The sequence below is a fragment of the Medicago truncatula genome, chromosome 1 (assembly GCF_003473485.1).
Source record: "Medicago truncatula cultivar Jemalong A17 chromosome 1, MtrunA17r5.0-ANR, whole genome shotgun sequence".
NCBI classification, from domain to species: Eukaryota; Viridiplantae; Streptophyta; class Magnoliopsida; order Fabales; family Fabaceae; genus Medicago; species Medicago truncatula.
In genome coordinates, this window is record NC_053042.1 from 29,952,420 (window position 1) to 29,975,050 (window position 22,631).

Genomic DNA, 22,631 nt, shown 5'->3' on the forward strand with positions numbered 1-22,631 from the left:
GAAACTTAAAGGACGACTTTAAAAAAAAACAAAACACTTAAATGACATTTAAATACATTTGAGTATTTGACCTTTTTATTTTAATAATTTTTTTTGGGTGATGCAAATGATATTTGATAGTTTTAGGGTGTCAATATAGTTAAGATGTCAAAGTTGACATGTGGTGTTTTTACATTCTAATTTTTGCTTTAAAAAGTTATAGATACTAATTTTTAATCAATGTATTTTTCAATTATTATAATCTTTGCATATCTTTTTATGTATTTTGTTACAAAATTCAAGGTAAATTAAAAACAAACATTTACAAGTTATTTCTAGAACTACAAATGAGATATTTAGTGGAGCAATGATATTTTAACAACCATTTGCTAACAACTTTAATGATAACCTCCTTTTTCTCTTTTTTTATTGGTCAAAAACAATGGAGAGAAAAAGGAAGAGAGAGAGTAAGAATATAATGTGAGTATGAGAGAGAAAATTGTCTAAAAGTTGTTAAAAAATGGTTGTACAAATATCATTTCTCTATTTAGTGTTATTTTAGTCTATCCTTAATTTTCAATCAATTGTTTTTTAATAAAAAAAACAAATTTATATTGTTTTTCGATGAAATTGAAATGTTAGAGACCGAGACCGTATAAATTCAATGTTATGATTTTTTTTATTTTTATTTTGTCTATATGCAAAGTGGTAAGTATTATCTGAAACTCGTACAGACAACTACAAAGTAACGAATTTAAATTATGGTAAAGATGTTCAATCTAATAATATCAATATTAGAAGCTGAGTTAGACGGTTATGACACTTTTATGAGTTTCTTCTAGGGTGAAATATCATTTAATCTATCTATCTATCTTGGTGAACTAAAATTAAGTATTTCTTATTCAAGAGTTTTGATGATATGTTACATCTAGAAAAACTTCTGATTCTCTAATACTATCATTCTTAGATTGTCAAAAAAAAATTATCATTCTTAGAAAATCTTTTCACTTCGCTTATAACTTTTCACCCTTTGACATGTCTCATTAATCCTCCACTGAATCATAATGTTGTGTTGAATTAAAACTTTTAACTCTTTCTTATTCTATTTTTTTTTTTTTTGAAAGACTTTCTTATTCTATTATTATTAGTGCGATAGAAAGTTGTCTTGTATCGATGCAATTTTTTTTTGGCGAGAAAGTATTTTAGCGGAAGGGTGTTCATATAACTAACACTAATCTTGCACCATATCCCAAGTGAAAATTCAGTGTCAAGCTTGATCAATCTTTTTTTCCGTGAGCTTCTCTAATAAATTTATACCATAGATGTAAAGTTGAAGACCAGAAGGTGCATACTCTAAGGGGGTGTTTGTTTCCTGGTTTAAAAAGTTATTCCCAGGAATATGGAGGTTGGAATTATAGATTCCTATGTTTGTTACAAAGTTAAAAAAATAACTCCCGGGAATAAAGAATTCCTAGGAAAAAAATAACTTCCACTTACCCATGATTTTATTCCCAAAGAAAGTGGGCGGGAATAAAAGATTCCCATGTAAATGGTACTAAAATGGAAATAACTACCCATATACCCACTATCACAAACAATTCCCATGAATCTGACAATTATTTACCAAACACAATTTTCTAAAAATACTCAGGAATAAGATGCCCATTATTATTTCCCAAGAAAGGTTAATCCCAGGAATGAAATTTTAAACCGTCAAACAAACGCCCCCTAAGTTATGTTTTTTTTGTGGTGGTCGGATTCGAACTCCAGACCTTGTATATTTTATACATTATCCATGCTAACTGAGTTAAGTTTACTGGACCTCTAAGTTATGTTTTACTATAAAAAATGGTTTTCTAAGACAATATTGAGAATACTATAATTAAACCTCATGTCTCTACATAAAAAATAGAGTAAATTACATTCCTCTTCCATCAAAGATACTTGAATTACACTTCCCTCCCCTCTTATGTTAAAATATACATTCTCCTTCCTTGAAAAATAAAATTTATAATTCCCTCCCTTATAAGATGCTTGAATTACAACCCCCTCCCTTAATAAGTAAATATGCACTACACTTTAATCTATTTTAACATAAATAAATATTTTTATGATATACTCCCTCCGTCCTAAAATATAAGCAAAAAAACTCATATTCTTTGTCTCAAAATATAAGCAAAAAAGACCAATTTTTATGCTATTATTATGTTTTTTCAAACAAATCATCTTTTCCAATGTAAAATTAAATGCAAATTGCATTCAATTTGTTCTCCTTTTTATTTTCTCCATAATTTTTAACCAATGAAAATTATTTTTACATATTTCCATGAAACTTATTCCAAGGAGAACACAAAAAATTATACCTCAAATCACTAAGTGTTAGTTTTCTTAATAAATGTGATTTAATGTTTTTTGCTTATAAATTAGGACGGAGGGAGTATATAAATTTTGCCCCATCATTTAAGAAAAATTAATTCATTTCTTTATAATTTAAATGTCAATGATAATTAAATTTAAATATTTTTCTATTGATTTTATAATTTAGAGTATAAAATTAACTTTCAAATAACCATGCTTTATTGTCTTTAGTAATTTTTCACATATTTTATTTTATTTTTGGTTGTTTCATATTTATAATAGGGTTTAAAACTACATATTAATGAAATTATGAATAAAAAATAGCGAAAAATATGTATTTAATTTTTTATTATATTAAAATAGACCCGCAATACTATTTTTTTTTAAGTGTGTTAGATTATTATTATTTTTCTAGATTGTTAGAAATAAAAAATATATATTGAGGGAGTAAAGTGTAGATTTTAACATAAGGAGGAGGAGAATGTAATTCAAGCTTCTCTTAGGGGAGGAGAGTGAAATTTTTTCTAATATGTTTTGAATAAGAGGGGAGGGAAATATAATTCAAGCAACTTTGAGGGGAGGGGAGTGTAATTTACTCTAAAAAATATGTACTGATCAGTTCTTTTTTCTTTTTGGTTCTACGCACTAATCAAGCGAACATGAAAAGTCTTGACAAAGAAAAATATGAAAATTCAGTCCTAACATTATAACAAAAAAAAAAAAAAAAAAAAAAAAAAAAGAGATTTTGCTCCTGCAATAAATTCCAATCATAAGATTGGAAACTAAAACAATGAATGTTTTATTTTTTCTAATAAATTCCTGATATTATATAGGCTTAATTGAACCAACGTCCTTTAAGATTCTGTGTTGAAAAATATTTTATGAGAATTATTTCCTGAATGTGTTATAATTTTTAAAAAAAGATCCCCCAAAAATTATCTTTCAAATTTTTTACCATGCTAAAATGTGGATCAATCGAACCAACATTCTAACCTATTTTAACAGCTCTATCTTCAAATGAAAGAAACTACTCCCCATTCAAAAAATTACATACCAGACAAACCAATATGAGCAGCTCGATGGTCAAATTTCTTACCTTAACAAGCAAGGAAACCTGCGTGGAATTTAATGTATACCATGATGATGCCCATTGGGGTCCTTGTATGTAGGTCCATCTTGGATAAGTATATAGAACTACATAGTATCAAATTAAATGAATCTCAAAATAAAGAAGAAGTGCATGCACATGGATTATACTCTTATTAGATGATCTTTAGTTCATGTGTGATGTGTACAACAACAAATTCAAAAGTTATTTGAATTGATTCTACCTAAAAAACAAATTCTACCTAGAAAATTTAACTTTGTTTTTACTCTTATGATATCATAATATTGTAGAGGTAATTATGAAAAAAGTAAATCACATTTCTTACAAATTTTATATTACAATTATTTTTTAAAAAATTTATAAATTTTATTGGTGGGTCTTATAAAAAAGAACTAATGAAATTAATGTACTCTGTAGGCACGTTGAAGACGGAAAGTGTACCATGTTTGGGCAAGAGAACATGAGAAACACAAAAGAAATTTAGTGCTTCAATGAATATGGTTGAGAGATAGATTGCTATATTTAGTCGGAGATATAGATAGGAGGTGTGAGTAGTAGTCATCAGCTTATTACAGCAATAAATTACTATAAACAATCATATGCCTTTTACCGTCACTCCTCCATTGAATAGTAGTGTCACCGCAGCTGAATACAGTTGGTTATGAATTCAAATAATTTTTTTTTCTAAACTACAGTATATAATGATGAATTTGTACAATAGGATGAATCAATGATTCGAATTCCGATTAAGCTAGGTCTTCACATATAGTATATTTAAGTATATTGATCTAAATTAAATTTGTCACATATTGATTAATTTTTTTTCTATAAATGCATAATTATAATTATAAATTAAATTGAAATATGATTTAATGTAAAGTATATAATATAAAGTCATATTCTATTATTAAAAACAATAATGTAATATTCTTTAAAAATGGCTAGGATCATGCAAAAAAAAAAATGTTTGTGACAGATAAGTCAAGTTTGGAAAAATTGATGTTCACACTTCAAACAAGTCTGAAATACATCAGAAAAAGACGTAAATGTTCTTCAAACAAGACTGAAATACATCAGAAAAAGACGTAAATGTTCTTCAGCAGTTAACTGTTTTCGATTAAAATACATCGACAGTTAACTGTCGGTGAAGTTATATTTATAAATTACTTATGTTTTCTAACATTGAATGAAGTGTGAACAACATTCTTCTAAGTTTAGAACTTGAATTATTTGACCGGTCGGTTAGACTTTACAAAATCCGGTTAAGCCCATCCAATTCTTATACTCCTAGAATGTATTAACTTAAGGATTACAAATAAACATACTTAATGAGAGTGTAACATGTTTTTGGCCTAAACCAAGTATCATCCGCGCTCAAGTGCGTAGATTAATCCCTCGAGTCTGGTTCGACTTAAATGAAGGGCAAGCTCTCTTAAAATTTTTAATGTTGTTGCACGTCTAACAGTGTATTTAAACCCATAACTTTGGTTAAACTATAAGACATTCACAACTCTTGGGTAAAGGGTAATATTTTTTGGTTTACGAAAAACATGATAATAATTAATATGGATTTGACCAAAGTGCAACAATAAATTGATCTAAGAAAATTTGACCATTTAAACAAATGATCTTCGACAGATATTAGTCACTCTACTAAACATCGATGAATTTTTTTGAGAAAAAAGTATGAAATTGTATATTTTTTCAATAATAATTAATGATCAAGTGACACATGCTTTCTTCATTTGGCTCAATCAAACTATGCTGCATAAAATCCAATATAAATACTTCATCATCAAGCTCCCTTCCAACCATCCAAACCATCCATCATGACCGAACGCAAAGGTAGAACCGTTGGCGGCACAGAATGCAGCTGGTGCAAGGCGGCTCGCGGCGGCACCGGGGTCGCCGTCATAACATTACGCTCTTCAAAACCACCAAACACACACCGTCTCCAAACAGCACTCCACAAACTCCAAAATTCCCATCCTATCCTCAGGTCCACTCTTCTCCAACACACAAACACCTTCTCCTTCCTCACATCCCCCACACCCTTCCTCCAACTAACAACTCACGATCTCTCCTCAAACCAAAACAACACAAACGACTCCATTTCACTTTCTCCTCTCCAACAAATCCTAGAACTTGAACTCAACAACGACAGCGAGTGGCGCGACGCAAAGCGTGACTCAACCGAAATGTTTTTCGGCAGTGTTTACGCACTGCCGAACAACGTTTGGGTTGTTGCATTGCGGCTCCACGTCGTTGCATGTGACCGCACGACCGCGGTGTCACTTTTGGGAGAGTTGCTTGAGCTGATGGAAGAAAAGGAAGAGATCCTTAGTGAAGAAAATGATAAGAAAGTTAAACATGAGGCTAGTTTGGCTATTGAAGATCTTGTTCCTCGTGAGAAAACAAAGAAGGCTTTGTTAGCACGTGGTTTTGACATGCTTGGTTACTCACTCAACTCACTTAGGTTAACGAATATGAAATTTTGTGACACCAAAGCAACGAGGTTTTCACAAGTGGTAAGGTTGCAACTTAATCAAGATGACACTAAGGGGGTTCTAGCTGTAAGCTCCTTAATTACCATTTCTATATATTGAGTGTAATGTTCATGTAATTACTAAATTAATGATATACTCCGCTATCTTAATACTATGATGATTGAATTTTAATTGTTAGGGTTGCGCTTTGAATGGGATAAAAGTGTGTGGGGTATTGAGTGCTGCGGGGTTGATGGCTGCCCATGGCTCAAAACGTGGTTCCAAGAAGTATGGTATTGTTACTCTCACTGATTGCAGATCCACACTCCAATCTCGTCTCTCCGACAATTTTGGTGAGTTTATGCTTAGGGTTTGAGTAATGATATTTGTATAACCCTTAACAATTTTTTTGACAACTTTTTTTTTTCTTTCTATTTTTATTGGTCAAAAAAAGAGAGTAAGAATATGAGAGGTGGTGTTGTCCAAAAATTATCACAAAATAATTGTACAAATATCATTTATTTATTTATTTTAGGGTTTAGCGAAATTTTCTTACAAGTTGAGCATTTCATATTTAGATTTGCATGCCATATCGTTGAAAATATGTTAAATCTTATTTTTTAATCCAAACATACATACACGAGTGGATGAAAATAGAAAGATTAGGGGACTAATTACATCATATTTTTAAAATAGGGGACTAGCTCCCTCAAAAAGAAAAAATAGGGTTCGAATTACATTAGTGATGAAAATAGATTGATTAAAACTGTGATTAAACTTATTTTTCATGGTGCCGGATTCAAACCTATGCGGCTATGCCAACTTTCAACTGTGTTGTTCATTACGAACCATAAAAGTAAACTTGCTTCGTACAAATACTATTAAATGGCCATTAAATTAAAGGTCTGTGATGAAGAAAAAAAAGTGATTGGTGATGTCTGCATTTGGAATCCTGCACGGTATGTTATGGCAGTCTAGTTGGTGCATTAAATTTTGAGAAATGATATTTGTACAATCAATTTGTGACAAGTTTTGTACAACTTTCTCTCTCATACTCACATGATGGTCTTATCCTCTCTCTTCCTTTTTCTCTCTCCATTGTTTTTGACCAATAAAAAGAGAGAAAAATAAGGTTGTCATTAAAGTTGTCATGAAATATAGATGTACAAATATCATTGCTCTTAAATTTTGCAATGTATCCTTATTGTATTAAATGCTTGAATTCTCTAAACATAGTAATGTAATAAATGAACACATTACTACTCCCTGCCTCCTTCTCTTTTGCACAACTGATACAAATCTCATAAGAAAAAAATTAAGGATAAATTACCTTTTTGGTCCTCTAACTATTTAATTGGTATCAGATTGGTCCTTTAATTAAAAATTGATTTATTTCGGTCCTTTAAGTTTCTCACTGTTACTACATTTAGTCCTTTCTGTTAGTTTTATTCAAATAAACGTTGAGATTTGTGTTATGTGGATCCTCTAACTTTATTTATTAGTATCATTTTGGTCCTATGCCTTGTTAAGGTAATATGATTAAATAGTGGCTGATATTATTGGTAACTGTTATGATTCATATGTATGTGTGAAATAGGAGGTCAGATACCCACATAACACAAACCCTAACGTTTATTTGAATAAAACTAACAGAAAGGATTAAATGAGGTGTTAAATATGTGTTGGAAAATTGGAAGGTACCTATATAAAAGCTCTTTTATTTGTACACGACTACTCCTTTGTCACATTAAATTACATGCCTCGACACCAAGACACTAGTCAAAACGAGCATATAAAAGAAAAGGACGTAACATAACATTGAAAAAAAATGCATTCAAATACTCAATAAATTTGTTCTTTGTATTGTATCTAATCAAACAATTGATTTGATCCTATGAATATATATTCAGGTTTTTACCACTCTGCCATTCTCAATTCCCACGAGATGAAAGGAGGGGAAACTCTATGGGAGCTTGCAAAGAAAACCTATGGAGCCTTTGCAAACTCAAAGAAATGCAACAAACATTTTTCAGATATGGCAGACTTAAATTTTCTGATGTGCAAGGCCATAGAGAATCCAGGGTTGACACCATCTTCTTCGTTAAGAACGGCGATCATGTCGGTGTTCGAGGACACGGTTATAGACGACAGTATAAAGAAGCAAAGAGAGGTTGGTGTAGAGGACTATATGGGATGTGCTTCTGTTCATGGGGTGGGTCCATCTATTGCCATTTTTGATACCATAAGAGATGGAAGCTTGGATTGTGCTTGTGTGTATCCAGCACCATTACACTCCAGAGAACAGATGCAAGAGGTTGTTGGTAAGATGAAGGCTATCCTTATTGATGCTGCTAAGACATTCAAGAAATGAAATTAATCTCATCATCACTGCCTTAATTATTGGATTAGTATTTATTAGATTAGAGGTTGTATTTCATCTATTAAGGAGTTATATTTTGGGTTTTAAATTATAGGTTAAAGCGTGAGAAATGTATTGTCATGCTATGATGTTGAGTTTATATATGTAGAGCGTTGCTATATAAAGTGAACGTCCCTTTCACGAACATAATGTCACCGTTAGATAATCCTGTCACACAATACATGAACGGATGGATGTAAGTACAAGACTTTGCTACAACGGACATGTACAATATCATGATGCCATCGGGATAAATTTGTCGCGATTTGTAGCATTTGCATATATGATATCTATTATGTATAACTGTTTTTAGGGTTTACTAATCTTGAATAAAATTTATGCATAATTGTACAACATTATTTTACTCGGGCATCATGGAATTAATGTATAAATTGCTGCTTATATATATTTTGTTCTGGAAAGTATGTGATACTAGTCCTGTGCATATATCACACTTCACACATTACCTGCATTTTGTTGTAGTCTTCAAATTCCTTTATTATTGATTCTGTCGCCCTATGCAATCGAAGCATACCTTGTTATAAAAGAACTGTTAATGAAAAGGTTTGCTTGGATTGCGTAGTCCACTCTTCATCTAACAGTCATCAATTTGTTAGAAATATCTCATAGCACTCCATCGGATTTTCGCACCACTGACTAAGAAATAGAAAGATTAAAATGAACGGACACTTACTTTTAACCAGTTTCATAACATAATTTAAATCTCCTCCACTATTCTATCCACCGTCCATGAAGAATTCTGAAGCAGTGTTTTATTTCTTAATTTCCATATTATCCAAACACTTGCAAACCAAATTGTTGAAATCCTTGTGTGGTATTATACCTCCTTTTGGAACAAACTCATGAATTACAGATTCATAGCTTTAACACTAATTGATGTTAATTTAAGATTGCTCAGTAACCGTCTTGCATGTTGAGTATCACCTAGTGTGGCGTGGATTGCATGCTACAATCAACTCATTGATTGCGATCCATATGCTACGTTCTTATTAGAACGCGCGACTCTCCTTTTGGGTTAATCTTTTGGGTTGGACTTCTAGGCACTTGATGGGACAATAACGGAGAAAAATCGAACTTGTGCATTTTATAATCATGCATTTCTTAATTTTCTTTCATTCCCTAAAAGGTAAAATTAGAGAAGCAAGTATGCTATCAATGGAGGTTGAGTCTAGTGGAGAGATTACAGTTATAAACTCACACAACGTGTCAAACGATGGTATGAAACCGGTTTAAGAGGTACTTAAGTTTTTTGTACTCATGAAGCAAATTTATCACATTATTAGAGGTGGGATTATGATCTGCCTGCCTATTCATAATGCAGGCCTCCTCTGTCAAATTTTACTATATCATTTAATGAAAGCAGTGTTCATGTAGTATCTTTTCTTATACTCTGCCCCTAAATTTAGGACTCTCGAGAAAATTTCTTGTCCATAAATAATACTCCCAACAAAAAACAACTATGTCTCGTAAATACAGATCGCAGTGACACTTGATGTTAAGGGGCATGAGTTCAAACTCACAATTTCCCACTTCTCCGCACTTATAGTGCGAGTTCACCGTTAGTCTCTCGAAAAAATAAACCAACTCTATTACTATTATCATTTTGCAAAGGCAGACGGAAAATTTTCTTAGCAGAAAAGATAGAAAATCAAGACATGCCGCAAGGGTGAGATATTACAAAGCATATAAGGACAATAGACGAAGGTAGTGATAGTTCTAACACACAGAAAAATGCTCAAATCACCACACCCTAGTGAAAAAATTCAAGAAAAAATTGACGTGATTATGTCATTAATTAAATGGCAACACATTCAACCCATTCATTCTAGAATACTATGAACATTTAACCAATTTGCAAGGTTCACCCCAGTTCTATAATATGCATTCTTCTTCATCAATGATGCTAAGTAAATATGTCTTTCACACGAACATTTTCCACTGCCACAACGATGCTACTATTTATGTGTATACAAAAATCTACTCACTTTGCTCCTGAGTCCTGGCCCATTTCCATGACAGTAATTAGATATTATCCTCCTACATCATCAGATTATTAAATATGGTGCTTCAATGAAACCTTTTTGAATCTTTACAAGATTACAATTTCAATAAATTTTACTTCTGTTTGTAGCAAACAGTTCTCATTGACTTGTTAAAACTATTCTTTCAAATTTATGCTTAAATGTTTGCAATCAAAATCAACTAAACAGAAATTGGAATGGTTTCTACAATTTTTATGAGGAGTGTAACCTTGCAAATGATAAAAATCACTCTGTCCACTTTTTCTTATTAATGCTTTATCTTCCTGTTTATTTTACAGATTCACCTGCCTATAATTTTTTATTCCCACTCAATACGAAAATACATAATTAATAAGAAAGAAAGTGAACAAATAATGCAGAATATCTGTAACTTCTAATGCACAAATTCTTGGTTAGCACCAGTCCAAAATTTGCTTCTGAAAATAATTTAATGATCAGATCAAGTCATACTCTAGATTAGGCTCTTCACAGGACAAAATCAATATCTTATCTTCAATGATTTCAATATTGTCATGATCTGCGTGTGAAAACATAGCAAATTATGTGTTAGTCATGCAAATACTAGTACTAAATATTAAAAAAAAAAAAAAAATCAGATAATAAAAACATACATCATAAATTACCTAAACTAGTATTAATTTCTCCTTCATTTGTTATCAACAAAATAGGGAATATGAAAACGAGCATCACTGTCATGATTTTTAATAAAGAGAGAATATAAGCAAAATAGAGTTTTAAGAAGAAGATGACGGTGGCTGTTGATTCCTTAGGCTTAGAGCACTAGTGATGTTAAACATATACCTCTTACCACCAATAAATGAAGATCGCTGTTTCAAAAAAAAAAAAACATGGGCCCCGATAGAAGACGCATCAATATCCCCACGATTAACAGCGCCTCCTATCCCCGTGAGCTTAGCTCAGTTGGTAGGGATATTGCATATTATATGCAGGAGCTGGGGTTCGAACCCCGGACACTCCACTTCTCCACAATTAAATTGTGTGAGCTCTAGCCACTAGATTACTTGACCAAAAAAAAAAAAAAAACAGCGCCTCCTCAACACCCAATAAAAAACCAGACCGAATGTTACTCTAGTTATTCTTAATATTGGAAAAAACTCATGTCCCACATCAATGAGACTCTTGATGAGAGTTTATATAGAGGAGTCAAACTTTACCTTATGAATCTCAGTTTTGTATGGATGAGTTAGGCCCCAATTTCATTATGGTATCAGAGCCTATCAAATTCAAGGGCCACCTACCGATTCACGCACTAAGTCTATTTGATGAGAGTTTATTTTGTAAGGATAAACGAACTGTTGAAATAAACGTCTCCCCCGAATCTTCAAGATCTCTCTCTTGCAATCTTAAAGCAACAAACTCCCTAATAGAAACACTGTCAATTCATTAAGTTCAATGTGTTCTTGATAATGATGTTCACCAAAAGGAAATAGCAATGTTGTAAAGGAAGGTATTTGACATGACTTTCATGTATCTGCTGCAAATTACCATCATTTTCTCGAACAACAATATCCCGTCCATCTTCAGAACTATCAAATTCTCCAATGATCAAAGTCGCAACCTAACCAACTTCGAGGACATTATAAGTTCGAAGGTCGTAATTTCTATTACAGAATAAACGCAATCGAACCGGAACATTAGTGTGAACCTCCCTAAAATCACGAACCATCCAAAAAAAAAATATCCAAGACATTGCTCTCATCCATAACACCCAACAATATTTCATACTACATTTCATAAATATCTCAAAATTCGTTTTTAGTCTTTATATCAAAAGTTTTGGTCGCTTAAATATTTTCCGTCAAGATTTTTTGTTTATATTTTTTTATCATTTCATATACATTCTTGATTTTGATGGTAAAATTATTATCATTTACTAAAATATTTTTATCAATCATAATTGATAGAATAGTTAAATTGAACGAAATTCAATAAATACGAATATAATAATAAAAAATTATTTAGGAGACATTTAAAATGAGATGTAAGAAATATATATAATCAAAACAATAATTGTCGAGCAAGATAGAGTCTAATACGCCAGCACTACCTATATTTTCATTTCAACACTTCTTTATCCCGTTGTGCAGCATAAGCATTTCATACTCTACTCTCTTCTCCTTCTCATTCCCAGCCATAGCACCATGGCCAAAGAGCCCGAAAGCGCGAATCTAGATCAACCACCACTCACAACCCGACCCGTCGGTGGCACCGAATACGGCTGGTGCAAAGCCGTACCTGGCGGCACAGGCTCCACCGTCCTCAGCCTCCTTCTCTCAAAACCACCACAAATCCCTCATCTCCAAAACGCCCTCCACAAACTCCAAAATTCCCACCCTATCCTCCGTTCAAGGATCCACTTCGACAACACCACCAACACTTTCCTCTTCATAACTCCTCCAAATCCCACCGTTCAAATCCAATCCTTCGACCTTCAACAAACCGAACAAATCCTCAACGGTCACGATCACGACGATCTCGTCGATCCTTTCCACAAGCTACTCGAACACGAGATGAACCTTGACAGTGACACGCGGCGATATCGTAATGACGTTGACGTTGATGTTATGTACGCTAGCACGTACGCGATTGATGAAAAACGGTTAGCGGTGTTTCTCCGGTTGCATACGTCGGCGTGTGACCGTGCTGCGGCGGTTGCGTTGTTGAATGAACTGTTGAGGCTCGTTGCTGCTGGTGGTGGTGATGGTGGTGGAGTGAAGGAGGATAAGGTGAATTTGGCGATTGAGGATCTGATTCCTGAAGGGAAGAAGAATAAACCGTTTTGGGCGCGTGGATTTGACGTGCTTGGTTATTCGCTTAATGCGTTTCGGTTTTCGAATTTGAGTTTCGTGAATGCTGATTCGCCACGAAGGAGTAGGATGGTGAGGTTGCAGCTCAATGCTGATGAAACCAAGAGGTTGCTTGATGTGAGTCACTATCACTCTCTCTTTTACGTTTCCTTTCGTTAATTATGTTACATTTTTGTTGGTTATGCTAAGTATGGATTATTACTACTTCTATTTTCATTCCTATACAAAATACTTACAACAACTATGAGCACCTAGCATACACTTGACACGATACTAACAGAAATAATTTGTAAAATTAGACTATTGAACGTAATGATATGTGTCAGTGCTATGTTAATGTCGGTGCTACCATAGTTGAATCGAATACAAAATAGTATACAAAATAATGTTATTATATATTTTTTTCATTAATACTTACTATTTATGATCCTTAAAGAATGTCATGAGGCATTGTTAATATTTCCCTCGTTATTATCGTGTTCTTATCAATTTATCATATAGTATGGTATGATAGTATCATGCTCGAGACTTCTTGGATATGATTTTTTAATAGTCTTGGGCTACATTTTTGTGTGTTCTCTTTTATATTGTGTGCTATTAACATTACTAAGATACCACAAAGATCAGAACAATGTTACTAATATTTTATCATGTTTAATTAAAATTTGTTATGTACTTATGTTTTTTTTTTGGGTACAATTATTGTATGGTATTTTAAACCTTTGAAACTGATCAATGTGTTGGTGGTGACTTGGTGTAGTCTTCCTACTCTTGTATCCTCACTTTACCCGTGTTTTCTAAATTTTGGTCCCCACACCCATAACTTCACTAGTCTATTTGTACAATGGACATCGACTCCTCATTAGCTTTATTTTTAGTTTTATCATTATTATTTATTTATTTCTCACATTTTTTAACAAATTTGTATAATGAGATGAGTTTTATTTAGTGAAGTACCCTTCTTTTTTTTATGGAACTAAGTGCCCTTGTTAATAATAATGGAGTTAATGGAGTTGTTTGTAAAATATAATTAATGTTTCATTTGTATTCTAAAATGAAATTAACGAGACTAGTAAATATTACAAACGTGACACTTGATATGAGAAGAATATAATATTACCGTCTATGTATCACTAAGATTAAGAATTGCCTGCCGTTTAAGGTATTGCATTTTGTTAAGAACGTTCAGTCATTAAATGAATACTCCATGTTAGTTGGAGTAGTTGAACGAAGTAACAATGAAATGCTATTTTCATATTATAATAAAACTACATATAATTAGTTTTCAACAATAAAAACAAAACTCTTACTTACATTATTGTATGTTTTTTCCTTCGTACCGGTAGTTAGAGGTGTCAAATGGGCCGGCCCGGCCATAGAAATGGACCAGCCCGATCCGGCCTGTTTATGATTGGGTCGTGAATTCTAGGGCCCGGCCCGGTTGGGCCATGGGCCAGCTCGGCCTGGCCCGTTTATGTTTTATTTTTAAAATTTATTCACTTTTTTTTATGTATTTTCTTATGTATTAGTTATTCACCATTATTTTTTTGCTAAAATATGAATGAATGGACATAAAAATATAAATAATTTTTACATTAATATTGAATAATAATTAAACTCTAGATTATTCTTTCAATTAAATCAAATTAATAATTTATAAACTTTAAAATTTTAAAACTGTAAGCTAAATTCATCCATATTTATTAAGTTTATTTATTTAAATGTTTTTTTGTTAATAAATTTTAAATTAGTTGATAATTTTTTTAAAAAAAATATGTTGTTTTTTAACAAAAATAAAATGAAATATGGGCCGGCCCAAAGCCCGGTGGGCCAGCCCAATTTTTGTATGGTCCAAATGGGCTTGGGCCAAAAAAGCCCGAGTGCATTTTTTCGTTAGTTTTTTAGGCCCGGTCCATGAGCTCGGCCCATTTTTGACAGCTCTACTGGTAGTTGTAGGTCTGCTGATTTTGTTTTATTCAATAGTAACAATAATAATAGTAAAAAAGTTAGATGATTGGAGAGAATCCCAACCCATTGGGGAGACGTTTATTGTGTATGGGGGTCCATGTCTGGAAGGGTGATTGAGGATATGCCGATATGGGGACAGATATGGGTGCAATATGATGTATCTCTAATACAACTATGACAACCGGTAAAAAAAATTTGTTAAAATTTGATTTGTATAAGGATAATTTTGCATTTTTTTTTATTAATGTTTATTGATTTTTATGTTTTTGAATGTAAATTCATTGATTCTCATTATGTTTTGATTATTTTGATGATGTGTATAACTAACTATAAAGTGATTATCTACATTCACCCTATGATAGGTCTTTCTTATAAAGAATAAAGAAACAGAGTAAATAAACGAGGCATTTATAAATTTGTTGTAATATCAGCAAAAAAAAAAAATCTATAATATTTTTGCAAGAGTAAAATGAGAATTGAAAATTACTAATTTATTCTCGAAAAAAATACAATGTCTGTCAAGAAGTTGTTTCTTGATGGCCATTAAAATATCTCTAGAAACATTAATTTAAATTTTAAGCAATATTTGAGAAGAGAGTGGGCAACAACTTAAAACTCCTGAGGAGAGTTTTGCTTTTTGTGTATTGAATTCTACTCAATTCAAAGGATTAGTCTCTATTTGCAAACACTTATACCCTTTGATGCAACAGAACCATTAAATGTAGTATAGAAATAGTATAGCTTGGCTTATATAACCACTGATTCTGTCTCTTCAAATGTTAAAAACTAATCTTGAATATTGCAATCCTCATTACCAAGCCTAGATTTCCCTTTTTCTAAAAGAAGATGAAGATGCTAGCCTTTTTTGAAAAAAAACCTTCATTGGCACATTCATTACTTTAATACAGAGAGTACTCTTAGAAGTCAAGCGTGGTAAGAATTAAGAAGGGAGAGCCTCCATTATGAATAGGGGGTTTGTGTTTCATCACGCCCTGGTGCCTGGTGGTATGATCCAATCTCTTTAAAATATCAAGTAATTTAGAGTAAGCTAAACAAAGTGATAGTTCATATTTTGTTTTTGGGAGAAAGTAACAGCCAATTTAAATATTATCATATCAGCTGCCATTTTCTTGGAGGCATAAATTTATCGTATCTTTTCTTCCATCTGTGGGTCTTCGTAATAAAAATTTAGGCACTGAATAATATAAGCCAGCTCACCTGATAAAAGTTTCTTCAACATGCTAAATCAGTTTGTTATGTATCCAATGTCAATCTAATTGTTATGAAATTTGATCGATATAGCATCCTACTCTCGTACACACATTTTGCCTATGATCTGGCAGTTGAATGAATTAAGTTAATCATGCAAGATTATGTAGGGATGCAAATCAAGAGGAATTAAACTTTGTGCGGCACTTGCAGCAGCTGGAATGATTGCCGCATGGGTCTCTAAGCACCTTCCTGATTATCAATCAGAAAAATATGCGGTAGTAACACTCATTGATTGTCGCCCACTTCTTGATCCAGTACTTTCCAGCAGCCATTGTGGTATGCCATAGTTTCTGGTATTCTTTGTTCCATTTTTTGTTTGTTTTATGAATTTAATTGGTACGTATTACACATGACTGGTTGACAGAAACCTGTTCACATCGTTTTGCAGTGCAATTAGCTTAATTTTGTGGAGCAATTAGGTTGCCAGCTTTTAGGCAAATTAGTAAAATTAATGAACTTGGGTACCTTCAAATATTGCATTACCATTTTCCAATTATTCATGATCCGCATACCGATGAAACATGATACTGACTTCGTCCCTTTATTTAGGACTCAGTTCAAATTTTTATCAACATTAATTATTTCTTTACCAACATACCCTTAATTATACTATATATATATATATATATATATATATATATATATATATATATATTTTTAACATGTAATAAATATTATGATCGAAACATAAAGTAATTCTTTAATACTATTACCAATTTTCTTAGTTCTTGTGATTTAGTCAACGAGGTCTTATATTTAGGGATGAAGGTTTGTTCCTTTTAAATTGTTTGGCAAAAGTTTAACATTCTTACCTATTAATCTTTTGTTTGGTTCAGGATTTTACCATTCTGCCATTTTAAACACCCACGATGTTTGTGGAGAAACTTTATGGGAGTTGGCTAAGAGAAGCTACACATCCTTTGAAAATGCTTTGAGCTACAACAAGCATTTCTCAGATATGGCTGACCTGAACTTCCTCATGTGCAAGGCCATTGATAACCCTGGTTTGACACCATCGTCATCCCTTAGAACTGCACTGGTCTCTGTATTTGATGACCTTGTCATTGATGATTCGAATGAAATGCATGAAGAGCTTGGATTGGAAGACTATTTGGGTTGCGCTTCCGCACATGGTGTTGGCCCATCCTTAGCAATGTTTGACGCCATACGGAATGGAAAGTTGGATTGTGCCTGTATATATCCTTCACCCCTTCATTCAAGAGAGCAGATTCAAGAACTAGTTGATCATATGAAGAGAATACTTGTGGATGCTTGTAACAGTGAAAATCAATAAGTTGATCAATAATTTATTTACAAGCATGTGGTGAAAATTTCTTTGACCAATTCATAAGCTTTGTTGCCTCTTTCATTTTCAGTTTGTGGTAATACCTTCTCCAGAAATGCAGATTATTTCTCTGCTCTGAGATGGTCTCAAGAAATGAGAGGGTTATTGATTTATTTCAGTCAGAAACTTAGACAATTATGACTGAATCAAGTTACTATAATATGCTTTCACACACCTTGCATACATATTCACTGAACATTTTTATATTCGTCATTTTTGTTAAAACTTACACTTTTTTTACGAACGCCTGAACTTTGATTTTGTATCCCTACACAAACGTGAGAAGATGTGGTTCGTGTTAATATGCACTTAAGCATCTTGGAGCCGGACATTGCTCGATAAGTTAGTATTGTCTTTCTATTTATTTTTAAGAGAAGGTATTTGCAGAGGAAATTAAATTTTTCATTATTTAGAGGTTGAATGAAACTTGTAACAAATAAATGATTGCCCATTTTCACTTTTAATACGAAACTTGCTAAAGTGAATTATGGATAAGCAAAACACATTTTCTTGAATAATAAGCCACTAATGCAATTAAATTTAATGTGCAGAAGCAATTTTTTATGTTAGGGTATCCATATATATACTGATGTAAACCACCAAGCAGGCCATTCTAGTAGCTATTGGCTAATATATTTATTTATTTATCAAGATAATTTAACAAGTCATTTTCAATGTTAGTTGCTTACTTTTCAGTTACCTATTTCTGTATTCTAATAATCAGAATTTTGAGAATTAAAATTTGGAGAATGTTAACCAATGCCCCAGAGACATTGGTTAAACAACCCAAACATGTAAGTTTTATTTTTTTTTATTTTTATAAAAATCATTCATGAGAATATACATTGCGTTCCAATTATATTTTTGAAAAATCATTCTTGGAAATGAATTTAGACAACATGAAGCAAGCAATATTTCCGTAGTTGAATATAATCATAGTGGCACAGAGAATGTCCCTCCCTCTAAGGGTACACATATTCTACATGAGCACGCCTATAATGTAACTATAGTTGTCTATTCTTTTATGTTGATGTATTAAATTTTACTCAACTTTTCCATATTTTTGATGTACTCTTGCGGAATTACTCAACCAACATACAGTAATATTAACGACTACCTCATGACAAGGAAAGTCTAAGAGAAGAGCACCTAATACACATGCGAAATTTTCGGTGCTAGATAATTTTTTTAGTGCTACATGTGAACTTATTATAGGTATAGACATTTTTGCCAAATCTATGCATTACAAATTCAAGTAAGACACTAGTTGACTAATTGAATGTGCCCAATTTCTGCCACTAATTACTGAGGTCACTTTTGCGGCACTTAATGACAATTGTAAAAGTTAGGGAGCATGTTTGCTAAACAGTATACGGGAAAAATATTAAAGTAAATAATTAAAAAAAAGCATAAGTTGACCAATATGGAAAAGATCACTATGACCATGAATTATTTACATGTCAAATTAATTCTAATTGACAAAATGCTTGTAGCAATAGCTTCGATAGAAATTAAATGTCACTAAGATATTCGAGTTTTGATCTACTACCGTTGATGTGCATTGTAGTGGGTTGTAGAGTCGTTCGATCTAGATATAAATTACTTATGGATTCAGATAAACGGTTTCCTAGTCCGCTGCACTTGTATTGATGTTGATGATCTAAATCCATGTCATCTATAAGCCCAATTGGATTCTTTGTTGTAGTGTGTGTCTCAAGTCTCAACAAAAAAACTAGCAAAAAGAAAGAGAAGATTGAGAGTAAATGGTGACTTGGATTCTCTCCATTTCCACACCCAGAAATGCACCAAGAGAGGTGATACTTCCAATGCATTGTAACATTAACCAATAAAAATGAAACAAGGACTACATCTACTTTTCAACACTTCAAACAAAATCTTGAAAAATCTTGCCTAAGTGAAACTTGCCATTGTTACATTCAATAGCATTTACAACCTCTTGAAATGTTGAAACACTACATGGAACTACCAAGCCATTCCTCTGCTCAAATCCAAACTCATTGTATGACTTCTCCAACAACATCTTGAATAAAGGGTGAGAAAGATAGCTTGTTGGAACCACATGTCTCTGGTGCTCTTCCCCTACATAGAGTGCAAAAAAACCAGTTGGAGTTGTGCTTGTGGAGAATTCTTCTTCATATCCCTTCAACAAACATTCATTGTAGGGAGGATCAGTGTTTGACTCAGCTCCAGCTCCACCACTAGCCTTCACCTTCTTGGCCAGTTTCTTCAATGATACCATTCTTTTCCCTAGCATTTTGGTTTTTGTTGTTAAACTAAGTTGAAATATGTGAAGGAAATTGTGAGGATTTTTGTGCAAGTTAGAAGGGAGGACTTTAGGACTATATTTGTAAAGAGGTAAGAAGGTGATGGAGGAATAAAAGTACAAAGGGAATGTGTACCTTTTGAAAAAGTCCGCTTTCCACGTTTGAATTATATAAAAACAAGTTATGGCATGTGAATGTTTTGAGATGTACTATAGGTTTAAATTAGTTTTACACTACATTTAATATTGATTTCGTATAGATAGTTTGGTTAATAATTTAAAAGACTTAGCCAGTGTTTAGATACACGCCTTTACCAAGGTAATACCACGTTCCAATGCACTCTCACCACTAAAAATAAACGAAAGTTATTATACATAACTTCTGTGCTAATGTGATTTTGGATAAATTAAACGTCAATCCAAACATACCATTAATAATTTTTTTTATTGGAGGTAATACAAAACTAGTTTGCACTATACCACATGTTTTTTCTTGAACAAAATATTCTCAAATTTTTTATTGAAAATTCAAGTTGTCTTGAAGTGTGATTAGTGGATTAATTAAGCATGACCTAATAATAGTTAAAAGGGATAAAAATAGATTATCTGTTATACTGTTAAAAAATAAAGAAAAAAAGCACCAACAATGTGTGGCACACTACCACTTATAAGTGGTTGAGCAGTATGATAATACAGTTGGTGTGGTGGGTCTCAACTCCAAATTTGTTGGTTGTAATTTTTAGGTGTCCATTGCATACGTGTCAAGGGAATGGCGCAAACTATGGGCTAATCAAAGATTTAAAAATTGCAATATTGTCGACATTTAATTAAACCAATGATATAGACATATAGTTCAATTTTGTATTTTCGAAAGAATATGGTATCATTCATTAAAAATGGGGAGACCACACTATGGTTATTTGTGGTCCACTACATGGGAATCATTTTTATTTGAAACTATATTTCATCACGGGTTTAATTTGGCTCTTTTTTATTGTCTTATGTTATACCAATACCAGTAAATTCATCTCTCTAATGTCAAATTAGAAACAATAATTTTGAGAGTAGTATAAGAAACAAAGTAGTTCAAATAAGAGGCAAGATTTTTTGTTTTTGTTTTGAGAGAATAACATTAAAAGTATTGTGTTAGTTCAGTCATGATTTTGGAACTAAAACTCCACCTCATCAACCCAAAATTTACGAACAAAAACAAATTTAACCATGGTGGCAATGGAATTGATTTGATGTTTTGCTTCAATTAGCTTAACATTGAAACACAATGATAAAGAATGCAACATGACATTAATTATCTCTCCCATGAGTCATAAAGCGACACAACGTGCATAGCAGCAAAGGAAAAGCAAAGAAGCTGAAAGTAGTCAAATATTATTCAACAAGGATGCCATTATTTTTCAATAAAAAAATATTTACAAAAATGATATCCATCATCTATAGAAAAGTAATATTTGTCAGTTTGATAAGTATTTATATTTTTTTAGGGGTATTTTTATTTATGTTTTTTAAAGTTAAAGATTATATATTCGAGACATGCTGTGAGATGTTAGTATCTTCGTCCTCGTGAGTTTAGCTCAATTGATAGTGACAATGTATAATACATGCAAGGTTCGGGGTTCAAACCCTGACCACCACAAAAAAAAAAAGGTTAAGTTAGATTTAACTTTTATTTGCTCACTTTTGCAAATTTATTTAACGACCTTAAATAATTTCAATATTATTTTTTCTATGAAATTTAGAAGTTTGACAAAATGAATGTTAAGGATGACCTATTTCAAAATAATGAGTTCAATAAGATGAGCATCAATATGATTATTTTTTTTCCTAAAAAAAGAAAAAAGACGATCCATTTTGAAATAATGAGAACTATAACCGGCCATGTGAAGAGTACTCAAGAACATAACAAGTTACGGTTGAAGAAGAAACATAAGCCAATATATGTTTCACATACGTCTCTCTTTCTTTGTGTTTTAGGAGCACTATTTCTTTTGAATATCAAAAGAACTCCCATATATTAAAACATGGGACCAAATACAATTGAATTAGTACTACATCCAACTGGAAATAAAGGACGGAATATTTTCCCAACCAAAACTATTTCATGAACACTATTGTTGCCAAGAGGCCATTCACCATAATTCTAGATATTCCTATAATCCTTACAATTTTTTCACCATAGATCATTGTATTGATGAATTGATAAATTAATTGCAATACCAAAAAGTTTGTGTAGTTTTTTTTTGAAGAAAAAGGTTTGTGTAGTTGATGCTTTTTTTTTTTTTAGGAACTTCTACGGTACACCCGCAAATTAAGGTGTACCGGTACTCCTACTTCAAAAATCTTTAAATTAACTATTATTTTTATGGAATAAAGAGCTATTTGTTGATATTTATATTTTAGAAAATGTCATTTTATAAGAAAAAAACGTCATTTCATTGTTTATAAAAATCATACTAATTTTTTTTACATTTTATTGTAATAAATAATCAAAATTCTCTATTATGAG

General features: G+C 32.2%; 3 protein-coding genes across 4 annotated transcripts; 2 read left to right on the forward strand and 1 right to left on the reverse strand.

Annotated features, from left to right (window-relative positions):
- The first annotated feature begins 5,191 nt into the window (after window positions 1-5,191).
- On the forward strand, window positions 5,192-8,743 carry LOC112421829 (uncharacterized). Of its 2 annotated transcripts, none has more exons than XM_039827224.1 (3): window positions 5,192-5,973; window positions 6,131-6,284; window positions 7,842-8,743. In XM_039827224.1, exons 1-3 carry the CDS (start codon window positions 5,275-5,277, stop codon window positions 8,300-8,302), a joined length of 1,314 nt encoding a protein of 437 aa, XP_039683158.1. In that variant the 5' UTR covers window positions 5,192-5,274; the 3' UTR covers window positions 8,303-8,743. The 2 variants fall into 2 exon arrangements, with proteins under 2 accessions (XP_039683158.1, XP_024639530.1); XM_024783762.2 differs by having other exon boundaries at window positions 5,193-6,018.
- Window positions 8,744-12,465: 3,722 nt separating this feature from the next.
- Window positions 12,466-18,013, forward strand: LOC25483805 (uncharacterized). Its single transcript, XM_013612515.3, has 3 exons — window positions 12,466-13,358; window positions 16,589-16,757; window positions 17,318-18,013. Exons 1-3 carry the CDS (start codon window positions 12,576-12,578, stop codon window positions 17,773-17,775), a joined length of 1,410 nt encoding a protein of 469 aa, XP_013467969.1. The 5' UTR covers window positions 12,466-12,575; the 3' UTR covers window positions 17,776-18,013.
- Window positions 18,014-19,240: 1,227 nt separating this feature from the next.
- Window positions 19,241-20,234, reverse strand: LOC25483806 (auxin-responsive protein SAUR15). Its single transcript, XM_013612516.3, has one exon. The coding sequence runs from the start codon at window positions 20,099-20,101 to the stop codon at window positions 19,712-19,714; it is 390 nt and encodes a 129-aa protein (XP_013467970.1). The 5' UTR covers window positions 20,102-20,234; the 3' UTR covers window positions 19,241-19,711.
- Window positions 20,235-22,631: the final 2,397 nt, after the last annotated feature.

Bases quoted from the DNA above. Each gene is read 5' to 3' on its own strand.
- LOC112421829 (XM_024783762.2), top strand. From the start codon at position 5,275: ATGACCGAACGCAAAGGTAGAACCGTTGGCGGCACAGAATGCAGCTGG. The intron at 6,019-6,130 runs GTAAGCTCCTTA...TTTAATTGTTAG, and splicing joins ACACTAAGGGGGTTCTAGCT to GGTTGCGCTTTGAATGGGAT. The intron at 6,285-7,841 runs GTGAGTTTATGC...ATATATATTCAG, and splicing joins TCGTCTCTCCGACAATTTTG to GTTTTTACCACTCTGCCATT.
- LOC25483805 (XM_013612515.3), top strand. From the start codon at position 12,576: ATGGCCAAAGAGCCCGAAAGCGCGAATCTAGATCAACCACCACTCACA. The intron at 13,359-16,588 runs GTGAGTCACTAT...AAGATTATGTAG, and splicing joins AAACCAAGAGGTTGCTTGAT to GGATGCAAATCAAGAGGAAT. The intron at 16,758-17,317 runs GTATGCCATAGT...TGTTTGGTTCAG, and splicing joins ACTTTCCAGCAGCCATTGTG to GATTTTACCATTCTGCCATT.
- LOC25483806 (XM_013612516.3), bottom strand. From the start codon at position 20,101: ATGCTAGGGAAAAGAATGGTATCATTGAAGAAACTGGCCAAGAAGGTG.